This window comes from Rhea pennata, chromosome 4 (assembly GCF_028389875.1).
Source record: "Rhea pennata isolate bPtePen1 chromosome 4, bPtePen1.pri, whole genome shotgun sequence".
NCBI classification, from domain to species: domain Eukaryota; kingdom Metazoa; phylum Chordata; class Aves; order Rheiformes; family Rheidae; genus Rhea; species Rhea pennata.
In genome coordinates, this window is record NC_084666.1 from 77,565,234 (window position 1) to 77,590,185 (window position 24,952).

The 24,952-nt window shown below is 49.4% G+C and overlaps 2 protein-coding genes across 2 annotated transcripts in view; one reads left to right on the plus strand and one right to left on the minus strand.

The window, feature by feature from the left end:
• The window catches only part of TNKS (tankyrase), a 125,418-nt gene extending 115,642 nt beyond the window's left edge, over positions 1-9,776 (minus strand). Inside the window, exon 1 of the mRNA XM_062574401.1 lies at positions 9,198-9,776. Within this exon, the coding sequence (XP_062430385.1) occupies positions 9,198-9,738 (541 nt within the window). The 5' untranslated portion in view covers positions 9,739-9,776. The remainder of the gene's footprint in view (positions 1-9,197) is intronic.
• A 2,563-nt stretch (positions 9,777-12,339) lies between these two features.
• Positions 12,340-24,952, plus strand: part of MFHAS1 (multifunctional ROCO family signaling regulator 1) — a 33,342-nt gene continuing 20,729 nt past the window's right edge. The window contains exon 1 of the mRNA XM_062574402.1: positions 12,340-15,529. Coding sequence (XP_062430386.1) covers positions 12,340-15,529 — 3,190 coding nt within the window. The remainder of the gene's footprint in view (positions 15,530-24,952) is intronic.

Below are 24,952 nucleotides of genomic sequence, written 5' to 3' on the forward strand. Positions count from 1 at the left end.
ATGTATCTAGGAATCAGTGTGAACTGCTCTAGTACAGCTGCAGGGTTTCGCCCGCCGCCCAAGGGAGGTCGCAGTATCACAGCATGGCGCCAACTCCTCCAATTGCCAAGTCCATCCTCTGCAAAGCTGCTGTTAGATGCTGAGTTTAACTCAAAGCGGCCACAGTTGTCCTGGAAAGACTTTTTACTTTCACTGGGCATTATTTTTTTTTCTTTCTTTTACTGGCTTGCTCTTAAAAATGCATTAGTCCCAAATAGAGTTAGTTTAAATTTAATTAGATGGATAATCACGGCTCAAGCGTAGCTGTACGTTTTGCTGTAATGTTAGGCAAAGCAGTAGACATACTCAGATTAAATGTAATCCCATCTCATTACTTGTTACAGCATCAAACCTAGCTCACACCGGAACACAAACGTGTGAAACGGAGAAGTGCACATCTTAAGACACAGGATCTCGTGGGAATGGTTTTAACCGTAAGCAGAGAGGGAAAAAGTTCTGACAATCTGTCTTTTTCCTTTAGTGTTACACACTCTGGAACCAGATCTTCCTTCATGACACCGCTCTTCCAAAAGACCTGTGGCCCTTCTCCCAGTGTATTATGCAGCACACAGTCAAATCAAGTGATTTAGTTAAGCAAGTTATCACGCAGCACAGTATTATGCACAACAACTAAATCAGTTGATTTAGTTACGCAAGCTACCGAGCCTTCAAGGTGGGGAAAGAGCACCTGGTTCAGTACTGCTGAAGGTTTGAGATTTTGCATTTGTATCTTCTTGTATTTTCACTCAAGGCCTTTCAAACGGGAAGGAGATAACACGCATTGCACGGGTCATACAATACTGCTGAGAAGTGAAACAAGTTACCAGTCACAAAGAGAGCAACAGAGCGTTTCCTAGAAAGCAGTAAAACTGTGATGCTAACACAGCTGACGGACTAGTAACGCTACAAAAAACACACACGAAAGGAAGAACTCCGAAGTCAAGCCTGGTAATTCATTAACTCCTCCTTCTACGAGGTTGTAAGGCTGCAGGAGGCTTCCCAATCCACTACATGATCAGCCCTCCCCACGCTTTACACGTGAACCCATCCGAAAATGCTTAACCCTGCTTTAAGTTGCGCAAGGCAGAATTAATCAGCGCCTTCAGCTTTACAAACACATCTCCTTGGGTAAGGCCAGACATTTCTTGTACGGCAAGGATAAGTCAGACAACTGCAACAAGACGAGTCGGAGTAGCTGAGGAAGATCCCGCTCCTCTCCCCACCTCAGCCAGGCTTTTCAAGGCAATTTGGGCTAGCCTGTTTTACCTCGCACCACACGCAGAATGACTCTGCTCGATTCAGGCATTTCTGCACGGAGCAGGGGTGTGCAATAAGTTACTAACTGCTTAACTGCTTCTTACTGTTTCCTGACCCTCTCTCTCAAGCAGCTCTCATCAGCTGGTTCCATTCGTTCTGCCTTCTCAGCAAGTTTCTGCCTGACTCAGGCATGTTGAAGCAGCTTGCGTTTTCACGTTAATAAATTGCTAGTTGGCAGATCAAACTGATCAGCTCTCTTGCTCTGACCATCAGCTCTGACCACTGACCGTTTTTCAGCTCATGTGAGGTCCCTTCGACTTCCAAGGGTTATTATTAGTACGGTTATCAAAAGCACACTTATAGGAAACTTCTGTTCCCCTGTAGCTTTTTGCTGTCAGTGTTGCTCTGAGCAAAAAAAAAAAAAAAAACAAGGCATGCCACCAATGCTCTAAGAAGGGATCTAGTCGCCTTAAAATATGTTTCATCCAAAGTGAGTTCAGGCTGCTGTCATCAAAACCTTCACGCTGTGATCCCAGCTCCATTCCTTCCCAAACAACACGCGAATCCTGCGATCGTATGTGCTTTGCCCTCTTCCGGAGCAGGCAAAGGGCACCAGCTGCTGCTACAGAGGTATGCCTCGCTGAGACGCAGAGACGGGCAGGAGCTGCGCCACGGGCCAGTCTGCGTTACGAATGCTCTCTGCACGTTTGGGATAAACACTAGTGAGAATAACCCCAGGCTAAAAGAATGAGTTGTCTAAGAACTTGAGGGGCTAACTTCATGGTTAAAAAACCCCAAATCACACTTCTCCTTAACAGGATGAGGAACTGGACAATCTTACAATCGGGGCTAGACAAAGAAACTAGTCAGGACTCAGCTTTAAAAAAAAAAAAGAAAAAAAAAGAAAAAAAGAAAAAAAAAAGAAAAAAAGAAAAAAAAAGAAAAAAAAATCAGGTCCATCCACCTAGTCATTTTGGAAAGACGACTAAGCTTAAACATATGAGTCAGGGTGTCAGCAGCAAATACATATGTCCTTTTGCAAGACCAAACCTTTTTCCGGAATATGAGTTAAGTCCATTACCAGGCAGACTCCTACAAATTCCAGCTGGCTCTGGGGACAAGTTAGGATTTGCAATGAATTTTTGTTTTCTTTAAACTTTTCCTAAAGCTAGTAAGAACTGGTATTTTACTACTTTGGAAGATGGGACCTTTGCCAAGCTGAAAACAAATATACTTCCAGTTTATGGAAGAAAGCCACAAGTTATGGCTGGGTTAGTCCTGGAGATCCATTAAATGCTAATCTAGGATGCAAGATCTAAATTACAGAGCACCTTAAGAAGAAGGACAAGGATACACCTGGTGAGTGAAGTCTAAGAGCATACAAAGTAAGACCAGAGCATGATCACCTATCTAAACCAAACCTCTGAGACTAGGATAAAACAAACTGCATTTCTTTTGCAACATTACGAGAAAACCGGACATATTTAAGCAGTATCAATTTTCAACTCCTTTGACTGGGAAGGAACAGCTTTTATTCCCAAAGGTTCCCATTTGTAAAAGATAGCCCCAGATGTCCCTGAACTAACTCAAACAACTTAACGATGCAGACAGGTGACAGATCATAGTAATCCTGTTCTTCTGGCACTAAGACTAGAAACAATTTAAGGTCAGCTCCCATAGAGGCGAACCCTATTTCTGTGCAAGAGTATTTGTATGTGTAACACCTTTCAGTCTTAAGGAAGAGAGCCAGGTCCTTATAAGGACATAGCTGAAAACAAAAAGAAAAATCCAGTTACTTTGGAATAGGATAAAACGTGCCCTTTTCATGGTTTCAACTCAAATATCTTCTCACTTTTTTTTTTTTTTTTTAAGCACATCTCTCCCAACAGTGACAGCACTTAGACAAAACAAAGTACTGAACCTAGAGATATTACCAAGTTTGCCCATTGGCTGTGCAGAGAGTCCCATTTAATAGCAAGTTTCTGTAGGAACAGCCTTCATTTCATGAACCCTATTTTCTTAGGGTACAATTTATATTTTTCGTCCTGTTTGCATCCAAATATCACCCAATAACCCTTCAGAAACCTTACTGTTAACATACTCTACACTTCAATTCCAAAATGCTAGATAAATACAGACAGTCTGAAAGTCAACAACTTTACAGCAGCACGTAAATATGCTTCTCTATCCCTCACCTCAAGAGCTCATTAGAGGAATTTACTGTCATTACCTGCCTTACACACTTAAATGCCCCAAACTCAATCAGAAGTTTCAAATACCGCTCTTCAGACAGTAGGAGACCGCACAAGTGAAATCTGCTACCTGACTGTCAAACTATCCTCATCCCCCCCCCCCAAAAAAAAAAAAAAAAAAACAAGAACTGTACTGACTCTATCAGCCTCTTTTTCCCCATTCTCATACCACTGCCACAACGTCCCAGCGACGAGCTTGGAGCGGTTGTAACAGACACGTACACTCAAGCAGTGTGACAAGTAAGCTCTTCCTTGCCATGCCTATTTTAAGCATCTGACAGCAAGCCTCATCTTCCAACACCCGCTCAGATGGGGCCCCGGTTTGTTTTTTCACTAGACCCAAAAGCCAAACAGCATCCCCACGTTTCAACTTTCACGTCTGGGTTCAGAAGATCTCAGTTTTACTGGAAGTGCACAGTATTAAGCCTACTAACAGTCAGCTCCTAACTCTGTTTGAAGGGAGACCTCTTTCAACCTTTCCTGGTAGGATTTCTTTGACAGTTCTTAATCATTTTTTAAAACCAAATAACTGCTAGCTACTTTTTACTCCTTTTGCAATGCTGAGATTTGTGTTTGGGTCCCACGGTATTTTTAAATGCAACGTATCAAATTCTTTACAAAGATCTTGAACAATATCAACAAGGGCCTGCTCCTTTCCACCTTTACCTCACTGCAGCACAGTTGCAACATACATCCAGAACAGATTATCTTACCACACTGCTGTAATCCTTTACACTATCACAAGTAGATGATGACAGGACACGTATTTTAACTTAAGGCTTGGAGCTTTGCATTTCTGCATGGTCAACTCTAGTGACTTTACAAGCAGTATCAGCAAAACTTGGATCATATCTTCAGAAAAGTTTTGAGTTCTCATGAAAACACCTTCCTGGAGTATATTTGCACTGTTTCAATAAAAAGCCCACCTTAGCTAAATTACACTGGTTAAGCACGCTTGGTCTTTTTCCATTAAGAGCTGCATAAGGGCCATAATATAGAAACAGGCCTCAACACAGCATCAATCCATCTTGTCTCCCAAGCATTCTTTAAGGACTGATAAGATTTGGTTCAAGGAACACTAACAGGAAAGAATGATCATGAGTTTTGATAAGAAGTCAGGGGAGTCCTTCTCTCCATCTAGGTATACTAAAAGTAAAAAAGTTTTGGAAAGCTAACTTCTATATACTTGGTGTTATAAATGGCATATGACAGGAAAAAAAAGGGAGCTGAAAAAGCATCACTGCCAGCCTGCTTCAGATCTCTACAAAACAACACAGGCTTCCCTCCAAAAACCCAAACAATTCACAGAAAACAGTTAAGAGTATTGTCTCACACTACTCCATGAATAAGTACACCTAAAAGGAGATACGTGTCTCTCAGATTCTTCAATCATCCATCATCCCCCAAAACTAGTTAACAGCATTCCCCAAAGGAGAAATTCTACCCCTCGCACAGATGTATAACCACCAACTCATTTGCTTCTGCTGGCTAAAATGGTGTTCTGTCACTCTGTCACCTATATGAGAACAGTGCCACCAAAAGCAGGATTATCAAGCCCAGTTGCAAGAACAGACATCACATGCATTAAAAAAAAAAAAAAAAAAAGTTAATACAACTATTGGAGGACCTGTAACACAGTAAAGGTGTCCATAGTCTGGTGCAACTAGTAATGAGAGTTGAAATCTTTCTCAAGGAAGAGAGAAAACACATCTCTAGGACAAACAAAAAGTACAATGGAGAGGCAGGGAAGTGGAATAGTTTGTCTCATTCAGCAAGTACAAAGAAGAGAACCATTAACTAGAACAAAACACAGTGAAGATAGTAGAAAGCGAAAAAAGTACTTTTAACATCAGTAAATGCTCCACTTCTCTGTGGAACTCCTTACCACACTATGTCCTAAAGTCTACAAACTTATATGGTATCAAGTTTTTTTTTTAAAAAAAAAAAAAAAAGAAAAAAAAGGGCAAGGTAATAGAGGCAAATCTACTGAAGATGGATGAACTTCTACCAGCACATAGAAACTAGGTCTTGCTCTAATAGTTGCTTAGCTAAAAACAGCTGGAAAAATGCTTGAGGGAAGTGTCATATACAAACTGGGCAAATGCATAACTCTTGCCTAGGCATCTGCTGGTGGGGCATCTGCTTTTGGCCACCAGCACAGATAAGACCTTGAGTCAAACAGACCTTTGTTCTAGCCTGGCACAGTTGCCTATTGGTATTATTTTATTTCAGTAAAAAGCAAACTAGTTTTCATCGAAAAATGCGAGTGCAAAAAGCGATGAACACATATTAACACCTCCAGCCAATTTCTTCTTTCTAAGTCATCCAGTCAGTTGGAAGTCTCCAGAAGCTGCTGCTTGTTCCAATTCTTGTGCGTTAGGAAGCCATACCCAACGGGCCTCACTGGTACCAGAGATCCATACATCTTGCTAGCCCTCATCTCACACAGCTGTCAAGACACTCACGCGTCTTCCTCTCTCCAGATACACATACCTTTACAGAAGAATCTTTCAAACCACTTGGGGAGGAAAAGCAGACCAGCAAATCTCCTGAAAGACATCCAGAATTTCCAGAGAGACAGTGCTAGAATAACAGGCCAGTTGAAGGATGAAAGGAAAATGATCCTCCACTGAATCTCCTCCTGCTTTACAAGGGAAGCCTCGATCATCCTGACACAGACTCAGTATTTGTTTCTGCCTTATTAATAGCTAACCAAAGGAGGTCTGCTAACAAGCTGAATAAATCTGACTTTTAAACATACCGTTTAACGATCCATTCCCCGTCATCCAGATCAACTGGTGACTAGGATAACCCACAAAGAAAAGCTGGATAAATGCTGCTGCTTCAGTTTGACTTGACAAACACATTTTATCTGTAAGCGGATACCGGACGAGTGACTCCAACTTCTCGAAACAGATTTGAATCTATCCCCAGCTTTTTAAGTAATTGATTACAGAAACTTCCGCTTTCTCCTTATCCCAAGTTTACACGTGTACTACGAAACTTGCATACTCTCAGAAGTCACCCCTTTCATCTTCCTTCTACAATGTAAAAAGAAATAAAGGTAATTTTGAAACTAGGCATTTCATAAAGTTTAAGGAAACACAAACTTAAAGAAACAAGAACTGGTCTTTCCCCTTGCCCGTTACACTAAAAATGATTTAATTGTCTGGCATTGTTTCCAAAAAGGGTATCTGAGGAAAGAGAACTGAGCTAGGGAAAAGTGAAGTACCCAGAAAAAAAATGAATCCGGCTACCTCAACAATTAGAAAATGAAGCTCTGCCTGCAATTAGAAGAATTTCTCTGCTACAAACTGGAAGAACAGAAGCAAAACTCTCCGTTGTTGCCTTGAAGTTAAGTTTCAAGAGCTCTGAGAGAAGCAGTTAAACTCCAAAATGTTTGCGTGCTGCACTCTAACTCCCGATTCTCTTATAAGAGGGGCCAGACAATTTGTAAAGTTAGGTACGGCTCATAAAATTGTGCTATTACACATAATGCTGCTTAATACGCACGGGAGACTCTTACGCCCATAAGCAAATGGATTTTACTTCTCCTTCTGCCCACAGAGCAGATGGAGACCAGATCAACATTGCATCATTTGCAACTACACACTGCCCAAGACCAGTTGCATTCAAACATGTTTACAGGTCTTTCAAAATACACGATCCCACACTTTCTGCAATAAGAAATCCATCTAATGCTAATAGACGTCAAACCCATTTAGATCAGAAATATACTTCAGTAATTGGAGAGAGAGGATACACTTGGCAGCTAAAGGAGGTCGTTAGATCTACAAAAACGAAAATAGAAAACAGTTCTTCAGTAGTTCACCTGCCACCTTCTTCATGCTACCAGAAAGCATCTTCCATTGCTATTACAGTAACTCTTGCCTTTCAAAGCCTTATCACGTTAATATATAATCCTTCTCTAATTAAAGTACAGGTTTAAAGTGAGAGTAATGCGGTATTGCTACAGGACCAGCACTACAGTTCGTACTAGTCTACAACTGAACTTATAAATTGAGCTCTTAAAGCTTAAGGAGAAGAAGCAGGGTCTTAAATCCTAAGTGAGCCGATTTGAGACAACGCCCCAAAATATTATGCGCTTCACGCGTATGCATGCAACTGTGCCAGCATCATCTTCCACGGTTCATTAAAATTAAGTACATCTGCACATTCCAGAAGTTCAGTGTGATTTAAACTCAGCTTGTATAAAGTCACACTTTATTGGCAGACCTCAGGGATTAGAGGAGATGCAAACGGCTCAAGACCAGAGTTTCCCCTAAGGGCATGACGAGACACCACTTTGACTCCGGAAAGGACCTACACAGACTCAGAGAGCACTATCCAACTGATAAACTTAACACCATTGTTTGGAGTCCCAAGCACCACTGCATCAGAAAATGCTTATTTTTGCTACTGTTTTCCACATTTAAACACTGACCGTAGAATAAAGCCCGAGTAAAGGCTTCAGCAAATTCTGTTTGGCTGTTGTGTTGCTTATCTGATGATGTTTACTGGGGCATGTTCCCAGCCGCAGAACGGGATCCAGAACTCCACTGTCGATACCAAAGAGCTCCAGCTTGCAGTGCCAAGCTAGTAAAATGGAAAACAACACTTACTCTGTCAGCCAGGAGCAAGCCAGCAAGACTGGCACATTGGCAGGAGTAGGTCAGGGCATCCCACTGCCCCTGGCCCAATTAAAAGCTCAAAAAAAGGTCTGTGCCTCACTGGACTATATAAGTACAATCTGTAACACCGTGGCATTTGTCAGAAAGCATTCACTCTGACCACAGCTCGAGCAACTGTGCAAGTCCTGAGTTATGACTAGTGACTTAAAATACCTCCCCATTTTACTGCTATCATGGACTCCACTCTCCCGTACCTCCGGTGATGGCTGAGCCCTGCAAGAAACGCTCTCTTTTGAGACCACACTAATAGGTTGTAGCTGTGCTTGGTAGCAGGCAATGTTTATTTTCAATTCAGGTCAGCCACTGAACCTCACTTTTAATTTATGATACTATTTCTGTACACAATATTGTCTCTTCCCTGCACTGAGAGGCATGCTGTATGCTGGACACAGCTGTAACTTCTGACCAAGTTCAGCTGTTCCACTTCACCTCTTTCCCCAGCCCACTCAAACCACAGCAGAGGCAGAGATCAATCAGGAGCTACAATGAGATAACAGAAAACAAAAGAACAACAGAAACAACAACAAAACTGCAAGGCATTGACTCGGATTCCTAGCAAGCCTACCTGCATCACAGGGCTCCTCGACTTTCAGGAGCTACCGCCGACACAAGTGAAGACCTTAAACCCAAACCAACTCCATCCCCAGTTCCCAAGACGGAGCGGCCTCAGTTTCACGCTGCCTAAGTCAGCGGCTTGCAGGGCCGACACAGGGAAGTGTTTCAGTACTTTTAGACCGCAGAGCTTCCCTTGAGCCTCCAGGGTCTCCTCTCCCCCTGTTCCTAAATCTTACCCCGCTCCCTGCCCAGCTTTAGCGGAATGCCACCAGGAAAAGCGCGCTCGGGCTCCCCCCCCCCCCCCCGGGAACGCGCCTGGGCCCGCAGCCACCGCAGAGCTCCGCTCCCCGCGGGGCAGGAGGCCGGGCCAACGCCGGCTCGGCTCGGCTCCCGCGGCACCCACCGGCGGCGAAGTGGAGCGGCGTGGACTTGCGGCCGGCCATGTCCTTGGCGTTCACGTTGCCCGTGTCCACCAGGCGCTTGACGCGCGCCACGTCCCCGTTGCGGCAGGCCTCCAGCAGCTCGCGGAAGGCGCCGCTCGCCGCTCCCGGCGCCGCCGCCTCGGGGCTCTCCGCCGCCGGGCTCGACGCGGCCGACGACGACGCCGACGAGGCGGAGGAGACGGAGGAGGAGGACGCCGAGGCCGAGGAGCTGCTGGCCGAGCCCGACGGCGGGGCCGGCGCGGCGCCGCCCGCGCCCTCCGCGCTCTCCGGGACCGCAGGCCGCTCGGCCTCGGCGGGCGCCTCGCCCTCGGGGCCGGCCAGGCTGTGGCGCTGCGCGGCGGCGGCGGCGAACTCGGCGGGCGCCAGGCTGGGGCTGCGCGGCGGCGAGGCGGCGGCGGCGGGCGGCGGCGGCGGCGAGGCCGGCCCGGGCGGCGGCGGCGGCGGGTGGTGGTGGTGATGGTGGTGGTGGTGCTGGGAGCGACGCGGCGGCGGCGCCGCCATCTTCGCCCTCCTCCTCCTCTCCGCCTCCCTCTCAGCCCCCGTCACTGCGGCAACGGCGGCAGCGCCCGCCCACGCTTCCGCCTCCCCTGCAACCAATCCCCGCGCGCGGCGCCCGGACGTGACGCGGCGCGGGAGGGGGAGGTGGGGAGGGGCGAGGAGCGATGGAGGGGGTGGAGCGAAGGAGGGGGCGGGGCGATGGAGGGGGCGGGGCGATGGAGGGGGGCGGGGCCTTGCCGCGCGCACCGCCCGGGGCGGGGCGGGGCGGACGTGCGCCGGCGCGCGCGCTCGTCGCTGCCCGGGCGCGCGCGCCGCGGGGCGGTTGCACGCTCGCGTCGGCTCAGGGGCCAAGCGCGGAAACCCCTCGTTACGGCTCGCGCCGCCGCGGGTCGGAGCCGGTCGGAGCCGGTCGGAGCCGGCGGCGGCGAGCCGAGCCGGGGGGCGGCGCGGGGAAGCGGGGGGAGCCTCGGGGTGAGGAATTGGAGTCCTGCGCGGTGCCCCCGTCTAAAGCTGGTGACTGTGGGCGCCCTCCTGGGTGCGTAACAGGATGCCCTGCGAGAGTGTTCGCCCCTCCCCTGTTTTAAAATGTATTTGTTTATTTTAATTGCAGCGCGCCGTTGGGCCGTTTCGCAGCCGCCGGCTTTAAGTCGAGCTGTCAGAAGTAGGAGAAGGGCTCGGGGTGATCCCTGAGCGCCTTCAGGAGAAACCCGTGCCCGCCGGCCGAGCAAGGGGCCGCCCGGGCGGGGAGCAGAAGCCGCAGGAAGGTGGCGGAGTCGCTCCGCCGGAGGAGGAGGATTAGCCGGGGAGGTGGGTTAGCTCCGCCAGGCCGGCGGGGGGGAGAAATAGCGGCAAGAAGGGAAGGGGGGGGGGAGGAAATAAGAAAAAGCGGAAAATGAAGGGGGGAAAAAAAGCAAAGGGGGAAAATAGGGAAAAAGAAAAAGGAGGGGGAGGAAAAGGGGAAATGGAGAAAAGGAAAAGGGGAAAATGAAAAAAAGAAAAAGGGAAAGAGAAAATAGAAAAAAAAAGGAAAGGGGGGAAATAAAAAGTAAAAGAGAAAAAGGGGGGAAAGAGAAAAAAGGAAAAGGGGAAAAGTAGAAAAAAGTAAAAAAAGAAAAGGGGAAAAGCAGAAAAAAGTTGAAAAGGAAAAGGGGAAAATAGAAAAAAAGGAAAAGGAGAAAAAAGGAAAAGGTGAGAAAGGGAAAAGGTGAAAAAAGGAAAGGGGAAATTGAAAAAAGAAAAGGAAAATGGGAAAAATTGACAAAATTAAAAAGGCAAAAAGAAAGGGGAAAAGGAAGAAAATGAAAGAGAAAGGGAAAAGGGGAAAATGGAAAGGGAAAAGACAAAAAAGGAAAAAACAGGGAAAAGAGGAAGGAGGAAAGGGGGAGAGAAAAAGGAAGAGGGAGAAAAGGGGGCAAAAAAGGAAAAAAAAGGAAAAAAGGGAGAAAAAAGGAAAGAAAAAAGGAAATGGAACAAGAGAAAAATGGAATGAAAAAAGGAAAGAAAGGGGAGAAAAAAATAAAAAGGGAAAAGAAAAAAGAAAGAAAAGAGGAAAAAGGGGGGAAAAGACAAGAAAAGGAGAAAAAGGAAAAAAAGGAAAAAATAAAAAGAAAAGAAAAAAGAGGAGAAAAGAGGAAAAAGGAGGGGAAAGACAAAAGGAGAAAAAGGAGAAAAGAGGAAAAAATAAAAAGGGAAAAGAAAAAGAAAAAGGGGAAAAGAGAAAAGGGGAAAAGAAAAAAAAGGGGGAAAAGAGAAAAAGGGGGAAAAGAAAAAAAAGGGGGGGAAAGAGAAAAAGGGGAAAAGAAAAAGAAAATAGGGGAAAGGAGAAAAAGGGGAAAAGAAGAAAAAAGGGGAAAGGAGAAAAAGGGGAAAAGAAAAAGAAAAAAGGGGAAAGGAGAAAAAGGGGGAAAAGAGAAAAGGGGGAAAGGAAAAAGAGAAAAGGGGGAAAGGAAAAAGAGAAAAGGGGGAAAGGAAAAAGAGAAAAGGGGGAAAGGAAAAAGAGAAAAAAGGGGGAAAAGAAAGAGAAAAAAGGGGGAAAGAAAGAGAAAAAAGGGGGAAAGAAAGAGAAAAAAGGGGGAAAGAAAGAGAAAAAAGGGGGAAAGAAAGAGAAAAAAGGGGAAAAGAGAAAAAGAAAAGAGAAAAAAGGGGAAAAGAGAAAAGCAGAAGAAGATAAAAGAGGAAAAATGAAAAAATAAAAAAGGAAAAGGGGGAAAAAGAGAAAAAGGAGAAAAGAGGAAAAAGAGAAAAGGAGAAAAGAGGAAAAAGGGAAAAAATGAAAAAAGAAAAAAAGGAAAGGGAAAAAAAAGAAAAAAGTAAGAAGCAAAGGGAAGGAAGGACGGAAGGCAGGGGGGAGCTGCGGGACGCCGCCGAGCGGGGCCGGGCTGGGCCGGGGCGGGGCGAGGCGGCAGCGCCGGGCGGGCCGGGGCCGGGGCCGGGGCCGGGCCGGGCGGGGCGGCGGCGGGTCCCGCCCCTGGCGGCGGCGGCGGCGGCTACGTGCGCGGCCGGCGGGAGCCCCCAGCCCGCCGCGGCGGCGGCGGCGGCGCCGCGCCCATGGCGAGCGGCGGCGGCAGCAGGTAGGGGAGGGCGCGCGGCGGCGGCGGCGCGGCCATGGCGCAGACGGAGCCGGCGCGGCCGTTGCGCCCCGCCGCCGGGGCCGCCCTGCGCGCGCGGAAGCCCGAGCCGGAGCCCGAGCCCGAGGGGGAGCCGGAGCCCGAGGCGGAGGCGGACGCGGGGCCGCCGGGGGGGCCGCCGGGCGGCGCCCGGCCCCTTCCCGGCGCGGCGGCGGCGGCGGCGCTGGGCGAGCTGGAGGCGCTGAACCTGAGCGGCCGCGGGCTGGAGGAGCTGCCCGAGGAGGTGGGCGCCGCGCTGGGCGGGCTGCGGGCGCTGAGCCTGCGGCGCAACCGGCTGCGCCGCCTGTCCGCCGCCGCCCTGCGCCACCTGGGCCGCCTGGCCGAGCTGGACCTCAGCCACAACGGGCTGCGGGGCCTGGGCGACGGCGCGGCGCTGGCGGCGCTGCGCGGCCTGCGCAAGCTCAGCCTGAGCCACAACGAGCTGGGCGCCGAGGGGCCCGGCCTGCCGCCGCGCCTCGCCGAGCTGGGCCGCCTCGAGGAGCTCGACCTCAGCTTCAACCGCCTGCGCCGCCTGCCCGAGGGCCTGGGCCGCCTCCGGCGCCTCCGCACCCTCGACGTCGACCACAACCTGCTGCCCGCCTTCCCCGCCCCGCTCCTGGAGCTCGCCGCCCTCGAGGAGCTCGACTGCTCCGGCAACCGCCACCTCGGGGCCCTGCCCGAGGGCATCGCCGCCCTCCGCCGCCTCAAGATCCTCTGGCTGAGCGGCACCGGGCTGGCGGCCCTGCCCGAGGGCCTCTGCCAGCTGAGCGCCCTCGAGAGCCTCATGCTGGATGGCAACCGACTGCGGGCCCTGCCCGCCGGCTTCGGCGGCCTGCAGCGCCTCAAGATGCTCAACCTCTCCTCCAACCTGCTGGGCGAGTTCCCCGCCGCCATCCTGGCCCTCACCGGCCTGGAGGAGCTCTACCTGAGCCGCAACCAGCTCACCGTGCTGCCCCCTCGCCTCTGCCAGCTCCGCCAGCTCCGCACCCTCTGGCTGGACAACAACCGCATCCGCTACCTGCCTGACTCCATCGTGCTCCTCCACAGCCTGGAGGAGCTGGTGCTGCAAGGCAACCAGATCGCCATCCTGCCCGAGGGCTTCGGACAGCTGTCCCGCATCACCCTGTGGAAGATCAAGGACAACCCCCTCATCCAGCCCCCGTACGAGGTGTGCATGAAGGGCATCCCCTACATCGCAGCCTACCAGCAGGAGCTGGCCCACTCCCAGCCCGCCCTCAAACCTCGCCTCAAGCTGGTCCTCATGGGCCTAAAGGATGCGGGCAAGACCTTACTGAGACGGTGCCTCATGGAGGAGGACAGGCAGGGGGAGGATGCGGGAAGTCTGGAGGCAGGGAGCGCCCAGTCCAGAGGGTGCCCAGGCCAGCAGCAGGACACTAGGAGAACGCAGGTTGGGTGCTGCCCCTTCCCGGAGCCTCTGGACGCTTCCTTGACCCGGGTACCTGCCACGCTGCAGCTAGAACATCCTCCTGTTGAGCGGCAGGACATCCCCCACACAGCTTCTAGCAGAGCGAAGGGGGAAGCCCCGTGCCCTGCACCATCACTGCCACCGGACGCTTTCCAAGTGCCATCAGGAGCGGGACTGCCAGGAGGCGGCAAGGGCATCGAGGTGATGGACTGGACAGCAGATGCAGAGAGGGGCCTGACATTCATTGTGTATGAGCTGGCGGGGGACCCGACCTATGATGTGATCCAGTCTTTCTTCCTCTCGCCTGGAGCCTTGTATGTACTGGTAGTGAATTTGAGTGCCTACGTCCCTCAGCACTTCTACCGCTCTGTGGGCTATTTCTTGCACTGGCTTGGTTCCAAGGTGCCCCACGCTGTGGTGTGCATGGTGGGAACCCATGCTGACCTCTGCGCGGAGCGGGAGTTAGAGGAGAAGTGCCTGGACATCCATCACCAGATTGCCGTGCAGGAGAAACGGGATGCTGAGGGACTCCAGAGCTTGGTCCAGCAGGTGGATGAGGCTCTGGGACAGGACTTTGACCTGCGCTGCTCCAGCCCGCACGCCACTTTTTACGGGGTCTCGGACAAGAACTTGCGGCGGAAGAAAGCCCAGTTCCAGTATCTTTTAAACAACCGCCCGCAGATCCTCTCCCCAGTGCTGCCCTTCAGCTGCCGGGACCATTGCCAGGTGCGTCGCCTGCGGGACAAACTCCTCTCGGTGGCTGAGCACCGGGACATCTTCCCAAACCTGCACCGAGTGTTGCCCAAATCCTGGCAAGTGCTGGAGGAGCTGCACTTCCAGCCGCAGGCTCAGCAGCTGTGGCTCAGCTGGTGGGACTCTGCCCGGCTGGGCTTGCAGGCGGGCCTGACGGAGGATCGGCTCCAGAGCGCTCTGTCCTACCTGCACGAGAGTGGGAAGCTGCTCTACTTTGAGGAGCACCTCACGCTGCGGGAGTATGTGTTCCACAATCTGCCGCGGCTCATCGACATCCTCAACGTCTTCTGCCAGCGGGATGCCACCGTGCTGCTCCAGAAACTGCTCAGCGACACCCACATCGATGAGCTGAGGGCCACCCAGCTCCATCACTACGTGGAGGGCTTCTTGCTGCACGGCCTTCTCCCTGCCCACATCATCCGCCTGCTTCTCAAGCCCCACATCCAGAGCCGGGAAGACCTACAGCTTATCCTGGAGCTGCTGGAGAAGATGGGGCTCTGCTACTGTGTCAACAAACCCAAATGCAAGCCCCTGAACGGGGCGGCTGCCTGGTACAAGTTCCCCTGCTATGTGAAGAACGAGGTGCCCCACGCCGAGGCGTGGATTAACGGCGCCAATCTGAGCGGACAGTCCTTTGTGGTTGAGCAACTGCAGATCGAATATAGCTTTCCGTTCATTTTCCCACCCGGCTTGTTCGCGCGCTACAGCGTCCAGATCAACAGCCACGTGGTTCAGCGGTCGGATGGCAAATACCAGATCTACGCCTACCGGGGGAAGGTGCCTGTGGTGGTGAGTTACCGGCCTGCCAGGGGAGCTCTGCAGCCGGATACTCTGTCTATTGCTAGTCACGCATCCCTACCAAATATCTGGACAGCCTGGCAAGCCATAACCCCTTTAGTGGAAGAACTGAATGTCCTGCTCCAAGAATGGCCGGGCCTGTACTACACTGTGCACGTCCTCTGTTCTAAGTGCCTTAAAAGAGGGTCACCCAACCCGCACACCTTCCCAGGTAAGGCACGACCCTGCCGGCCTTTTGTCCCTTCCACGGCTTCTCCCCTTCTGGGAGGGAGGTTTGCGGTGTTCCTCTCGGCTCTGTCTTGTTTTGCCTTTGCTGTAGCTCTTTTCCCCGATGACTTGGGTCACGCGAGAAAATAGCTTCAAGGGGAGAGGCTTAAAATAACCTTATTCGGAGATGGAGGTGGTGGGAGGGAGTAACGTCCACCTTTGCAGGTGCCTTCTTTCTCTGCTTTCTGGATACTGCTGCTGCTGCTGTTGGAAAGGCCCAGCCCTATCTTTCTTGTTTTGATTCCTATGAATAGTTCTGTGGATTTTTTTTTTCTTTATTGCTTTAGCTAGCAGCCTCCTCTTTGGACTTTTTGTAATCACAGATGGAGACTACTAAAAGACCCCTGGGTGCCCCCCCCAATAAAAAACCCCTGACCTGTGATGTAGCCACAGAGAATGCGAGAAAGCCCCCCATAGTAAACGCTGGGTGTTTTGGCTTTTGTAGCCCTCTGTAAAAAGCTCCCTCTTGTCTACGAGGTGCTGTCTCTAGCAGGAGGCTACAGGAGAGAGGAAGATGCTCCATCTTCTTTGTTTCAGTGGCTCACCTAGAAGCGATTCCCCACTGCCTGCGGGTTTGGGAGCTATTGTTCCTGGGAAGAAAACCCTAGTTCTTTCCCTTCCATCCTCAGCTGTCCCACTTTTTTGAAAGAAAAAAAGCGTTCTCTCTCTCTCCTCTGGAACGTAACTAGTCACGGTGCTTTTTAAAGCTGTCGCATAAAGTCGCGATCACGTGGGTGTTTTCCAGCGGTTTTACTTGGTGTGTGCGCAGGTGCTGCCTTCTCACCCATCTCCTCCTTACCCTGCCCTACGGCTCTGGGGTTTGCTGCAGGAAAGGTGTTTTAGCACGCAAATCTATGAAAAATCAAAATCGCCTCTGAATCGTAAGCAGCGCCCTAGAAAAGCCCATTTCCTCCCCAACCGTGTTGGAAGTATTCTTAAACCTTGATCTTTCATAGCTAAACTGAAATAGTGAGGGAGCAGGAGCGTGCCTTGAGTTGAAGCAAGCAGCGGTGCCGACCTGGTTCGTAGGAGAACGTGAATAATAGGGTGCTCTGTTTTTGTTTTATTTCTTCGTTTTCTGGGTCTGGGAAAATACAGAGATGCTTTTTGCTCTTCAGCCTGTGTCCTGGCTCTGTTGACTGCATCTTCCTCTAAAAGCGTTATCTTACGTAAGGACCGTTGCGTGTGTGTGTCGGTGGGGGGGGGAGAGCCTGGCATGTGAACCCAGGCTGTGCAAAATGCAAAGTAGCAGCAGCATGGTCCGTTTCTCTTGCTGCTGACACGGTGCTCTGAGCACTGCTTTCGAAATAAAATAGAATAAAAACCTTAAAAAAAATGACCCACGAGAGCAAACTGTATGTCCAGGTGTTGAGACAACTACTGAAGATTTAGCTTGTGATCAGATGGCACCTGCAGCTGTATGTATTCTTTTGTGAGTGTTTCATGGCTGATGCTTTTTGTAAATAGAAGTTGTTTTAAGGTGAAATGTGAAAGAGATCCAAATGGTGTCGGCATCTTTGCTAACCACTGAAAAACCTGAGCAGGCTCAGAAAGATACCTGAGCAGGCTCAGAAAGATAAGGAGCGAGTTGAAGCCAAATGGCTTTTCCCTTTGGATTTGGCTGGGTCATATATATGTTTCCTGAGAGCTGGGGAAACATTACTTCCACCAAGCAGCCAAGCCTGGTGTGCTGGGAAGCTGGGGTGCCGGTAGGCAGCACGTCATTTGGTGCTCTTCCCTGTGTGTCTGCTCTGCTAATAAAAGTCTGTTTAGGAGCTCTAAATGGGAATCATGAAGCTGAGGATTTTTCTTTCCCCCTCCTGGCTTTGGTTTTGTTGTTTGGGAGGTCTGTGTGTTTAAGTTATGCTGGCAAGCTTGCTCTTGTGCAAATGAACCGTAGTTGGAGCCACTTGGGACAGGGTGTAGGGCAAGAGTAGGTCTCATGTTATGAAAGTGCACAGTGAGGGAGATGTCTGGGTTTTTTTTTTTTTTTTTTTTCTGAGCAATTTCAATGGAAATTCCAGGCAATTACAGCACTGCTTAATTCTTAAAGAGGGCTGTGGGTTTTTTTTTAGGACTGTGTTGAAGAACCGCTTTGCAGCCTGTTAGCCTTAATAAGGGAAATACTTCTGTGGAGGCACTGCCAAGTTTGTGCTCAAAGATGGAAGTGGAGCTTGGCTGTGCGTCCGGTTGTGCAATCAGTGTTGTCGTTAACGAAACCGAGGGATGACCGAAGAATGCACCAAAATTTTCATTGGAACCCCCTTCAAAGAGGGGACTTGGATGTTCACGAGTTGAGGAGTCAGCTACGAATACTCAGTCCTAGCTTTTATCCCCCCCCCCATTCCTTCCCACTTTGCCCTTCATGCACTGCTCTAAAACTTCAGTTGTTTAACAAACACAGAAATTTTCTCGAAACAAGCCAGTGGGCATAGAAACGGTTAATAAGAATTGGGATTCTGGATTCTTTCTTTTGAGGGTTTATTGCAAATAGCAAAGAAAAAAAAATGCCTTGCCAGGGTCCTTTTAAGGAAATTTTTATGTCTGAAACATGGTTTTGTAGCTGGGTGAAATAGTAACTGAATTGGAATCTGAGCTGGAATCTGACTGCGCTTTGAGGCTGCAGTCATCAGCTCGGCTGATAAGTGAGGTGCTGAAAATGTATTTAATTTTTCTTTTACTCTATATCTAAATAAAAAGCCCCCTTCCAAACGAAGCGCATCCCTGCTTGGCCCGACCGACGCGAGTCGGTTTCCCCTGCGAGCCAGCGAGAGCTCGGTCGGACTGTCGCAGGCGTTGTGAAACGCTCTGATTTTCTGTGTTATGGTTTTATGGTTCCTGGATTGAAGGGCTTTTAGGTTGCTCACGTCCCACAGGCTATAAAGCGGCTGGAGGAGGGGGAAGCCGCCGCCGCCGGCTGCCTGGTGGACACGTGTGCTTTGTTTGAACGGACAAAGTAGCGTGACCGGATTTTCCAGGCTCTCCTTGTTTGCACCTGCTAACTGCCCTGCTGCCGTCCCCTCTTCTGCAGGGGTGTTTAAAGGGGCTGCAAAGTTGTGGATTTCTGGCTTGAGTGCGAAGTTAGACAAAACACGCGTGTGCGGCACGTACTCTTTTCTTACTGCAGGGTGGAAAGAGCCTGGAGAGCAACGTTATGCCGGGCCGTTTGGGAGCTGGTTTGGCTGTGGCGGTGGGCAGAGGTGAGGGGAGTTTCTGCTAACCTTTGCTAGACCTCAGAATTACAAAAGCCCGTCTGTTTCTTGGAGAGGACCCTTGGGAATTTGTGAGGAGGAGGTGGACAACACTGGATGAAAAGTAAGAGGGTCCATTAAAACAGTTAAACCTTGCTCCGAGCCAGGCTGGGTCCCAGCCAATTTGGGCTCATCTGAGCTGCGTTCTGCACAAGGTATCCCAATGCTACCCTCTCAGTGTCAACGTTTTTGTGTTTGGCTAGTGGCTTGCCTTTTTTTTTTTTCCTACTTGTGAAGTTGGCTGTGGGAACACAGACACGAGAAGGCCAAGGGATTGTGCCAGCTGCAGAGAACCGACCAAAAGGTGTCGGAAGCAAGACAAGATCTGAATTTTTCATGGATTAAAAATGCGCCAATGCACACAATAGCCACAGAAAAAGATGCTGTGTGCAAACCCAGCAACCCCTTCCAAAAGGATGCTGCAAAGCTACAGGGGGTGTGGAGAGGGGCCGCGGGACTGCTGAGAGCTGGATAGGCCTCCTGAGGAGAGAGAGCACAATTCTTCCGTCTGCCTTGCTCCCTCCTTGTTGCTGCTTTCCTAAGGTATCAAAATGAAGAGGAGATCATGAGCCTTCCCTCTGCCTGTCTCCTATATGAAAGATAAACAGAAGGTAGGAGTATATGTCCATCACCTTTGGCGTGCAGAAGAAGGTGTTTTTCTTCTATCTAAAGCGTAGTTCCTTTATGAAACCCTCTGCTGTGCCCAGAGCAGGGCTAATTCTAGGTCACCTTATTAGGCATGTGATTCCGTGCTCACCTTCCCCTCATCAGGGTCAGAAGCTCCCTCAGCAGCTGGGATGGAGTCGCAGGGTGGGGAGGTGGAAGATCCCATGCTGTGTCATTCTAGCAAGCCCCGCAGCAGGTGAGAGGCCCCACAGCAGATGGGACAGGTTTGGTCAGAAGGTCTCAAAAATTGAAATTGACTCCAAAAAAATTTGAGCTGTCCTTGAAAGAAAGGCTGGTGTCAGGTGTCTGCTTGCTCTTGGTAATTAAATTACAGGTGGCTGGGGGGGGGGTTGCACAGACAGTTGCTGTTAGAGCAATGCCTGCTTGTAACACAACCTGATGCCAGTATTTGGCAGCCTTTTATTGGCCCTCTTTGAGGGCTGGGTCTTTTTTGGCCTTATTTTCGAGGCGGATGCTGCAGCCATTGGTGGCGGTCGTTGTACTCTGCTGAAAGATGTGGCTTTGGTGGAGTGCTGTGGCTGGTGGGGCAAGACTTTTCAGCACGGCATAAGCACCAGACATCGATGATCTGGGTGGCAGGGGGGTAAAGCTGAATCAGGCCCAATAAATTGGGAGGAAAACAGGTAAGTTGCTAAGCTTGATGAAACTAGTGTGATTGGGAAAAAAAATGCATAGAGCACTGTTTGTTTAGCTTACCAGTTGAGGACTGATTTATGTGCTGCTAAGGCGATGCTCTTGGGCGATGTGGCTTGCCGTATGTAACGGTGTAGAAACCCAGGCATTGCATGGTGAGCACTGGAGGTCCTCTCGCTTGGTGGCCGTGGTGGGGCATCCTCTAATTTAACCGATATGTTGGGGGAAGAGATAACCAAGCTCTGGCTTTGTGATCTTGGAGGAGGCAAGGAAGTTGCCAGAGGAAGAGAGCGGCACGCAGCGTGGCTGGCTGTCCTGGGAGCATGGCTGGTGGAGCATAGGGTGTGGGAACCAGTCCTTGGGGAGAAACTGGAACAGCTGGCTCAGAGCCGGGGCTCGTTCTTCCCAAAGCTACTGAGTAGGCTGGTCAGGATGCCTGCCCGCTGGGCTCATGGCAGTGTAGCCTGCTATCAGACTGACTCAGGAAACGGAAACAGAAGGGACAAACTCGCTGTGGATACCAGAAGAGAGCTTTGGGCTTTGAACAGCCTTTTTTAAGTGCTGCCATTTTTGCTTAGCATGTGTTGTGTGCATCCTTGTGTGTGTATGTACCTAGCTATTTTAATGTTCCTACTATGGAACTTGCCAAAATTACTTGAAGTTAGGATTGCAATATGTGTTATTTCAAACTATTTGGAGGAATTCTCTTCTGCATGTGAAAATTTCTGATACGTTCCTGCTAAAGGAAATATTTCTTGGTATGCCAGCAGCGGTACAAGAAAAGTCTTCTACTCCCTGGATGCTTGTTAGGCTACCAGCATAGGCTGCCTCCCCTGCTGGGTATCTTTGAGATCTCTCTGGGCAATATGCTCTTGATTTAACTTCTAAATATAAACATTGCAAAGCCCTCCAAACATGCCAGCAATCTTCAAGTGAGATACACAATAACAAAGAAAACAGCTTGCAAGCTGCTGTTTGGGGGAAACATCTCAGGTCTTGGGCCCTCCAGACATTGCACTGCCATCACTGAATCAGGAAACCACTAGATTAAATTGAGCAGATCTTTTTGGTTTGGTTAGTGAAGCAAAGCACACTTTTTGGCCTTTATTGCATTACTTCTTAAGAGATTTGTCTTTGCAGGAAACAACCTATAAAAGAGCTGCTCGTCCCAAGTGATTCTTCTTTTCATTGCACAAGAACTACTTAAAAACTACCTACAGTGTTGAGTTAAAATCTTGATGTAGGTTTTTCCCTCTCCATATTCAACTGATTGCGTGAGGACTGATTTGTGCTCTGCTTCATCGCGCTGGGGGTGCAGATGTCCTGTAACCTGCTTTGTTTCCTGCTGTGTGCACCAATTTTTTTGTGCTGCCGTGCCTCGTTTGTTAAAAACACCTGAAAGGGTGAGGTTGGCTGGGGCATATCATGCATATCATCCTAGCACTTGCTAAGGAAGGTTGAAAAAGAAAACAAAAAACCTACAGAACATAATTGATTTATGAAGGATGTTGTCTTTTGTGACACAGATCCTTGTGCTGATGCAAGCTTTCCATATTTAAGATGCTATGAGGTGCATATGTCTTTGAGAGGAAGGCCCCAGGTGTAAGTATATTGGTAGATCCTATTCCTTTTTCCTCTTCTAAGCAGAGGAGGAATAACCTCTGCAAATGAGTAAGGAAAATAGTGGTTTTGGGGGATGAACAGAAGATAATCGGTTCGTCCTTGTACCCTCAAATCTGCTTCTCTGTGGTTGTAGCGTGTGCCTTTCTCCTACAGATACAGGCAAATGTTGTGAGAATAAAGCAAAGCTGTCTGGAGCCAAATAAGGTCACCTCTCTTCAGGTGAGCTTATGGGATGCCAATTAAAGGCTGTGCTATTTTTGGATTGTTTTCATCCTTTTGGTGGTGAAATAGGAAAGGGAGAGCCTTGTAGGAATGGAAAGTGGGAAGACTTAAAGTACAATCCAAATTATAATAACGAGCTCCTCCTGCTGCAGACAAAAATCTGGTGATGCTTTTGGCTAGTGGAGAACATATCGGGGTCTAAAGAAAGCAGTGTAGTTGGGTTGTACGGACCTCAGCATGCTTGTTTGATCTGTTGTACACTGATTGCTTTATCTGTGGTGGATGTGCTCTTGGGCTCCTGGGACTGCAGTATGAAAGAGCTGCCTCTGATACAGAGGATGAGGAGGCGCTGGCATTTTCAGAAGCTTTTGAGTGTACAGGACGTAGATAACTTACGTCCTGGAACAGGAAGTTCACCATGTGGATGTTGCCTTCTTTCAGATAAGTGGTGTGCAGAGGTCCTGGGATGCAGCATCTGGGGATGTCTCTGCTGGGAGACAGTTATGAGAACCGGGATAATTTTTGTGGGGAAGGAAAGACCAGAGAAGCGCCTGTGGGCTGGTTGATATTGGTAGAATCAAGAAGGTCGAGCCAGATTTCACTTGAGGTGTTGATCTAGACTATCTTCGAGGATTTATCGTTCTGCCTCACTGGGCTGGTAGAAGATGTCAGGCTGAAACTGTATTGTACTTGCGGTGTTTTTCTGGGTAAATCTTGGTCCTGGACATGCCATTTGGATGGCTGAAGTGGTCAGTGCCAGCATGCTTTAGGACTGATGCAGTCTCCCAGGCTCTGTGGTTGGGATGACTTGCCAGTGGATTGCACTGAGCTGTGACTACCAGAGCACTTGCCTGCTTGAACTGGTTGTGGTTTAAAGCCTAACCTTAGTTTTAGATTTGTGTTTTTTTCCAGTGGTCATTTTGCATGCTCTGTGCTTGTCTCAAAGGTGTACTTAGTAGCTTTAGCTATGGCTAAGTTGGTCTTCGCAGGGGAATGGGCCAGGCTAGGACCTTGCAAACAAGATGACATTGCTTAGACTTTGCAAGGTGACGTTAATTTTGAATCGACAGTTTGGCTTGGCGAAGTGCTGCGTGAACCGGACGCCGGCTTGGAGGTGAGCAAGGCGCTTCTATTGGACTAGCGATTTGTGAGGGTCGGACAAGACTGAGCTGTGGAGGCAGGGAACTGCATCCTGTTCAAACCTGCCAGGTTTTGTCACCGCGTGGTGACTCAGAAGTGATGCTTGAATACTCCAGGGAGGAGCTGCATCATCCTGGGTTACACTGAATTGTTCCACTGAGACGACAGGAGACTTCTGGGCTTTTGTTAGCTGCATTTTGCAAACGTAGCTGAAGGTATTTCCGTAAAACCCCTTATAAAAAGTGATACCAGGATATCTTCCCCTTTACCAATTTGTAGGATGATGCTTGCCAGAAGTCCAGTTCAGATAAGTCTTTTAGTTTGTTTTTTAGGAGAGGAAACCCGGATCCCTCCCGGTCCATTCCATTTCCTCCTCCTTCCGTTCGTACCTCCGCTTTCTGGAGACTCTCCCTGTGGCAGCGTAGCAGGAAGGAAACACATAAGTAAGCAAGAATGCTAGGAGGACCTCAGGCTGCAATGATAAAATTACTATTGTAGGTGTTTGTCCTAGCAGGGCCCGGGATCCTGCCACGCTTAACTCGAGGATTGTGTCGCTTGAGTGATCTGATGTAGCGACTCACTGGTTTCTGTGTGACAAATTCCTTTGGGGGCATGTTCCCTGCATTTTTAGCAGGTCCTTTCATTTCCTACCCTACGGAGCGAGTGCTGGCCTCTGAGAAGGGACAGATCCTGCCCCTGCGCCAGGGCCAGGTTATCGAGGAGCTTCCTGAAAAATGAATCGACTGTAGTTTCTGCTGGGCAGCCAGCCCCTGTAGGCTGTGGTACCAGATGCCTGATCTATTTTGCATCCCGTTTGTCTAGCTGCTCTTTCTGCTGTGTGAAACCACACAGTGTGAAAATGTGGAAGGTGAACATAGTCGCTGGGTCTTGCTTGACCTTTGCAAGACATAGGCAATGCATTTTTTTTGCCCACGTGTCAACGCAGTGCTGGAAGCAGGGCACTACTGGAGAGGCTGAACTGTCCCAAACTTACCCCAAAACAAGTGTCCTCACAGCTAGCAAGGTCCCTTACTGCGTGAGCAGCAAACGGAGGCAGAGTCTCCTGCAATGGTAGAAATCTGTGTCTGTCTCGTGGCCTCTAAAACATTACAGTGGGTGCAGCAGAATTGCAGAATTGTCCTGCCGTGGACTGCAAGCGCTGCGTGGCGTGGTGGCACCCGGCTGCATTCCTAGCTGTTGCTGTGGAGCTCTGCTGCTGACCATTTAGTAACCAGCTGCACTCACTGCTGCCTGTTCTGTAGGTAAAGCAGTCAAATGTGGGCACCAGAGCCATTTTTTTCCCTGAGCAGTTAATGTTACAAAGTGTGGGATGTGTGTAAGGACTTAGAAATGTGCAGAGCAGAAATGCAAAGGCACAGAGCATACAGTGTGGAGGGTGAGAAGGCAGGGACCTCTATTTGAGACTGTTGCCTGACATCAGTCTTTTATTGCATATTCCCAAACAGCTGCGTTTTCATCGCCATCGTTAATGTTCTCAGATGAATTGAGGCCGATCAAGAGTGAAGGTGGGAAAGGCTGGGGATGATGATCTGTTCTGAAAAGCTTGTATCTCCTTCTGTTGACTCTTGTGATGTTCCTGTCTCTATCCTTCACGCTGCCTCTGTGTATTTTCACTGTGTGTGTGTGTGTGTATGTGTGTGTGTGTATATATATATATATATATATATATATATATATATATATGTCTCACTAGTCTCTGCATGCATCCTTCCTGTACTCGATTAATTACAGGGAAAAAGAGCTTTGCTGTCTCTCAGATTGCTAACCATTGCATTTTTCAGGGTTGCATC